This window comes from Ostrea edulis, chromosome 1, assembly GCF_947568905.1.
Source record: "Ostrea edulis chromosome 1, xbOstEdul1.1, whole genome shotgun sequence".
NCBI classification, from domain to species: domain Eukaryota; kingdom Metazoa; phylum Mollusca; class Bivalvia; order Ostreida; family Ostreidae; genus Ostrea; species Ostrea edulis.
In genome coordinates, this window is record NC_079164.1 from 45,241,801 (window position 1) to 45,248,119 (window position 6,319).

At 41.4% G+C, this 6,319-nt stretch overlaps 1 protein-coding gene across 1 annotated transcript; it reads right to left on the reverse strand.

The window, feature by feature from the left end:
- Positions 1–227: 227 nt before the first annotated feature.
- Positions 228–3,638, reverse strand: LOC130047812 (uncharacterized). The gene has a single exon (XM_056143330.1). It carries the CDS (start codon positions 3,636–3,638, stop codon positions 228–230), a length of 3,411 nt encoding a protein of 1,136 aa, XP_055999305.1.
- Between the last annotated feature and the right edge of the window lie 2,681 nt (positions 3,639–6,319).

Sequence of the window (6,319 nt, forward strand, 5' to 3'; positions counted from 1 at the left end):
CTGTTGACAATGGTAGGGTTAAATTGGGTCTCGTCATGTTGGTAAATGATGCTGTCGGTATCAAAATAGAGGACGCGATCCCCCAAAGGTTCTAACGTCTCGTAGAGATGTAAACGAGCGTGTGCGGTGGTAAAACAAGCCAGCACTACGTTTCCAAAAGGACAGTCTTCTAGGAATTCTTCTTTCTCTTGATAATTGATTAGCATCATGTCAGTTTCCGGATGATCTCAATTTTCCAGCAGCTCGACTCCTTTGATTTCTAGAGTGGCATCTTGTAATTTTTTCTGTAATTCTTCTTCTTCGGTTAAATACTGTGTTTGTGGTAGTTGTAATCGTTGTGCAAATTTTCCCCAGAGACAATTTAAAAAGAGTTTGGCAATGGTTCTACGGACGGGGTTTTTCTCGATGTCTATTAGATTCATGAAGATGCCTTCCCGGCGCCGGATCTCATCGATGTAGTCTTGTTTTTGTTCGGGCGTTTGACAATGATCGGGGAATCCGGAAGCTTCTTGTTTAATTTTTAAAAAAGTATCGATGTAAGATCGAAACAAGTCCTGACTGGTCTTTTCAAAATGCCAGACTTCATAGATGCGGTCGAGCCGATAACCGAGATCTAGAGCTTTGTGTACTTCTACGGTCACCCAGGTGCCAGTCAGACTGCGTTCTGAATCGCTGTGACTGCATCGATCGTCAGGTCCTAAGTTGCGATGTTCGGCGCAGGTTCGGCATAAGGGGAAAAGTAATTTTCCTCCCGTCTTATAGGGTAAGACGGGATGATACAGACCTCGGGGTGGTAAGACACGACAACGAATGAGACCAAAGTACTCTCTCACATTCTTGAAATCGCTGGTGATGAGTTGAGGATGATCGATGGGAAACGTTCTGTATTTCAACACGTAAGGATACAGAGAACACACATCGACGTATCGCATGTCTCCCTCCTCGCAATACAGGCGCGTGGCATTGGTACGACCTCCGTATAAGGCATCGCGGGGATTTAAGGGGTCCTGAATATCGAGGTCTCGTAGTAATGTTTGTAACTCTGGATTGTTTTTCACTTGTCGATCAAACTCGTGTTCCCAGATGCTCACGACGGTATATCCTTGTTGCTCTAAGGCGGCGGCGCGTTTCAAGGTTTGCTCGTACAGGGTTTGATACGTCTGCTGGACTCGATGGGGGTGGGTTTCCGTCAACAGATTCGGATAACAGGTGGGGCACCCGTGCCAGTAGCAGCCGTAAAATTCGTACACGGTGCGGGATTCCTCCTCGTAGCCGTCCACCGTATAAGGGCCTATGGTAATTTCGCCCCCGTTCTTAGCATGACGTATGTTGCGGTCCAGGGAGGTGAGCCAACGGCAACCCTTGGCCGAGTAGCGGCGCGACGGTTGATATCCCATATTGGGGATGATGGCTATGGTGTCCTGTGCCATGAATCCTCGGCGATACGCTAAATTAGCCGTGCTAGCAAAAGTGATGGATTCCTGAAACGGGTCGACGCGGACGAGTCCGTAGAGGGTAGACTTAAATTGCGCACAACACCGGCGCAAAATATCCACATCCGAGATACAGTAAGCCAGGAATTCCTTCTGGAAATCGAACACTTTCCCGGCCTGTTGATTGTACCAGGTATAGAAGGCCTCGCGATTGGTTATCGACATGTCGTCAGGATTGTAGTAGTGCGCATCGGGGTAAGGCCCCACGTAATTCTGGTTCTGTTCCGTGTTAAAAAAGTGGGGGAAATAACCTTTTTTCAGTTCTGTTAATCCAAACGCAGAGGGCATCTTGGCCAGGGCAAAGGGGAGGAAATTGTAAGAATCGATGAATCTCAAGCCGAACACTCCCATACACAAGATTTTACTGCCGTTGAGGATGACTACAGGTTTGATACAGGCCGTGTGCACTAGATAGTTCAAGATGAACTGCCCATCGTATCCCTTGAAATTGTGCGCAATGACGGTCGTTTCATCGTGCTTGAAAGTCACATTACCCTTCTCGTCCGTCTCGGATTGTAACAACCATTCCATAAACTGCTTTAAGGTGTCGGGGCCTTGAAATACGAAGCGGCGTTGCGAGCCAAACGCATGACAGTGATCACACCGCATGTCAATGTCTAAACTGTCGCAATGTTGACATACGCGTTCGGCCACACAGAGGTTAGGGGTGTGAATTCCGTTTTCCTGTGTACATTCAAAATCGAAATAAATGTACATTTTCAATTCCTTGTTGCGTTTGGGCTTGGGTTTCTTTTGAACGAAGCAGAAATGTGGGGTGGTGACGAGTTTCTTGCAGATGCGGCATTGTGTTTTTCCGCCGCACGCGTGTCCCTTTAATAATTGCTTAGACATCCATTTCTGACACTGGTCGCAACGTCCCATTAAATTACACACGGTTGTCGCGGTATTGCTACTGTAAGGTTTCAAGTGGGTCTGGTAACACGCAGCATTTCTAAAAAATCCCTTACAATGAGCACATTCCGTGCGGGTGCCGTCCGGGGTACAGGGAGAATCGGCCAAACAAAACGAACAGCGGTGAGGACAGACGGTACGGTGCTCTTCGATGTGGCTATATCCAACATCACAGTAATCACAATAATATGTATTTTCCGTCACTCCCGCCATCGATGTTATGGTATCGTAATGCTCGTTATCCATCAGGATGTTCAAACATTTTCCGCTCCCCTGACCTCTGTAGATGGGGTCTAATCGTAATCGCTGCGTGTTTGTCTTAAATTGAAATATTTTCAAGCGATACTCGGGAGCCAAGACCTGATGTAATTTCTCCCATTCCTGAGGCCCACAAGGGTGGTCGTTTGCACACCCGGCGAGTTCCATGAGCGCTAAGGCCCGTCGTTTCTGGTCGAGAGCTCGTACATCTCCAAGTCTCATACGTTTCCATTTCTTCTCCCATTCGGGGTCCGGAACCTCGGGTTTTTGACTGTGTAACTGTGCCACGACAATAGCTCGAGGAAGACATAAAGAATCGTCGGGGTTTTGAATACGAACGATGGCTCTCTTGGAAATCTTAAATTTCTCCTTATCCACGTGCAGATGCTTTTTCTTCATACCACCGCCACTCCCTTGAGGATATTTGACATGAAAAAAATCTAACTGTGTGGCTCCGTCTGTCATCAGGAACTCTTTTTTAGATTGCTGTACGGCTTCTATTTTGTTTAAAATTTTATCCTCGTTGAGGTTTTTAGACTGGGTAAATTCAACCCAAATCTCGGAATCCAAAGACGGGTGTCGAATGTTGAGCCGTACATAATCATTGGGATTGCACTGCATTTCCCGTTTCACATTTTTGAGCATATCTTTGAATAATCGCCGAATAAAGGAAGAATCTGGAAGCTCTTTGAAAGTAACGTTGTACACATTTTGTTTCACTTTAAATTTCCTGGAATGGCGGCCTCTGTCGAGCTTGATTCGATAATATTCCGACACTAACTGGCGTTTTTCTCTGGCTATCCCCCCTCCCCGCTGTAAAAATCTCACTCGTCGCCAGTTTTCTCTGCGGAGTTCTAATTCACGCTCTCGCTGTATGTGTAGTTGTTCCTCTAAAAATCTCAATCGCTGTTCAATATAATTGGTTAGGACCCCATTTCTGCTATTCCGTAAGTCGTTGGGTATTCGCTCAGACATGCTGATGAAAGTGACAACGCAAATTGTGTATTGCGTTTATATACTTATTGTGACGTCATAGAAAAGCAGGTTTTTCCCACAACGTCAGCTATAATGTTCCAGTCCTAGCTCGGCCACAGCGTCATATAGAATGTTCCACAACGTCAATAACTCTCTAAATTAATTAAATTGTTTATTTAATAAATGTGTAAACTTCACATCATGCGTTTTTCATTCTGAATTTTTAAAGGATTCACACAGGTCTCGTCGTCATAGCGACTTTAGTTAGTGTTATCGATTCTTTCCCATTGTTGCGTCATAGTGCTATCGACCCATTGTTGCGTCATAGCACGCGCTCTACTTCATATCGGCCTACCCCAAACTCCCCGTCGAGGCCTCATTACGTCACAGTGCCTACGAATAGACCTCTCCTATGTGACGCACCACAATATACAGATTTGTATATTGTGAGTCCGCGATTATCACGCAGACAAATTACACTAAAGAAGTAGTTCGCAGTTAAAAGTCTGAAGATATTAATATTAAAAGCATTAATATAAAAGTATGGATTTTATTTTAAACATAAAATGATCAAAAGATCATTAAAAAGTAGGGATACTCTGTTCAAATTATTGTGTAAAGTAATGAATTTGATGTTTACGTTCTTGTTTTAAAAGTTGGTTACGTTTGACGTTATGTTTTTTTGTCATTCTACAGTGACGTCACAGTATACGCGGCCTAAGAAATCGCTATCCCATAATGCCTAAGTGGAAGAGTTTGGTTTGTGAGCAAACGAACTCTGGTGGAAGTTTGCGGCCTACCCCTGCACACCACTGCACTAGGCACTTATGCCTTAGCGCTACCTTAGCAACGCCCTACCTCGCCTGCTCGCCACTCCGTTCTCAAACTTGACCTTTTGACCTCAAAAGTGCACTCAGTTGAACCGGCCATCGAGCCGGGTTATACTACTCATGTTATCAATAAATGAAAATGCCGGATATTTGATATTTTTCACACACTTTCTTTAAAATAATGTGCATTCTACAGAAATCAAAGACGTCACTAGGAGAAGGCAGGAATTTTAAGGGTTCAATTGTCCTCTCATTTTGAATCTAAAACAGTTTTGCAGTTGGAAGCTTGTCCTTCCATAGCCCTTGCTGTGGAAAAATCCCAAAATAAATCATACATGTATTTTGATCTTAGTCAAAAAAAATTTCACCAAATAGTTTGTAGTGATTTTTTTATTGCTGAGAAATAGTTTGAAATACACATTGTATCTATATCATTAATTGTCGTTTGACTTTTCAACCACAGACAGACAATCCAAGCCAATTTTATCATTGTTCAAATACAAAGGTATGAGGCCTTAATCTCTTAAATCCAGGAATAAAGTTACAGAAAAACAGACAGGGCAAAAAAAAGAGAGAGAGAGAGAGAAACTCTAAACACACTAACAAACTGCTATTTTTCTATGTTTTCGTGGTACGGCGTATCGTATCATCAAAGGAGGACAACTCGTCATCAAAGAAATGAAGACCACACAAATTGTTGTCAGCCAATAGAAATGTGAGGAAAATAGAGTATTCTACAGTATCTTAAAGGGGCAAGGACACGATTTGAGCTGAAAATTTTATAAATCTATCATTCCATTTAAAGGGGTATTATCTGTAATTTTGTCACCAAATATTGAATTCAATGAAAATTGCTCTATATTAATTATTTATTATAGTGATCACGCCAGTATCTAATCACTTATAACCTCAAAACAGGCACTTGAATATATGATTTTGGTGAATGAATAATTTTTGTCTTGCAAGACAATAATTCCTCCTTATATATTTCTTTACACTAAAAGCGGTTATCTAACGTAGTTTTATTAATAGGTTTCTCTTGTATTTTGTACAAAAGAAATGTTTTTATTAGTCATTGATGCCAATGAGAAAATAATGGCTGTCATCACTTTCACAGCTAATGTTCCTTCAAAGGGGCATGGACACGGTTGAGCTGAAAAATTAATTTTTCCATTTCTATTGTTTACAGAGCTTAACTAACGTATTTTAAATGGTCAACCAAATTTGAAGATCAGTTTTGAGTTACAAGTGAGATACAGCACTCCCAATTCTTTGTAATCTAAACAAGGCTCGTGCCATGTTTTTTGTTTACATATAAATTGCTTGATAGAAAATAGCATGTTTAAAACAAAATAAGATGTGCTAAACACTAGAAACTATTAAATTATGTCCAGAATTAACTTGTAAATTGAAAAATATGGTTTGAACGAACTTTTACTGATATATCTAGCTTATATGTAAACAAAAACAGGGCACGAGCCGTGTTTACATAACAAAGAATTGTGAGCTCTGTATCTCCCATGTACCTCGACAACTGACATTCAAAATTTTTGCTGACCATTAGAAATACCTTAGTTAGGCATTTTGAACATTAAAAATGGAAAAAATAAAATTTGAAAATTTTCATCTCAAATCGTGTCCATGTCCCTTTAAGTAAGATATTTCGAATGGTCAGGGAAAAGCTTGAATTCCAGTTGTCAAATACAGAGATTTTATTGTTATTGGTCGAATATTTATTGAATTATTCATGAGACATTACCTAAAACCCAATGCTCTGATTTTAATTAGATTGGGATTATTTTTAACCATAAGACGGAAGTTGTAAGGACAAAATTTCTGCCTCCATAAACG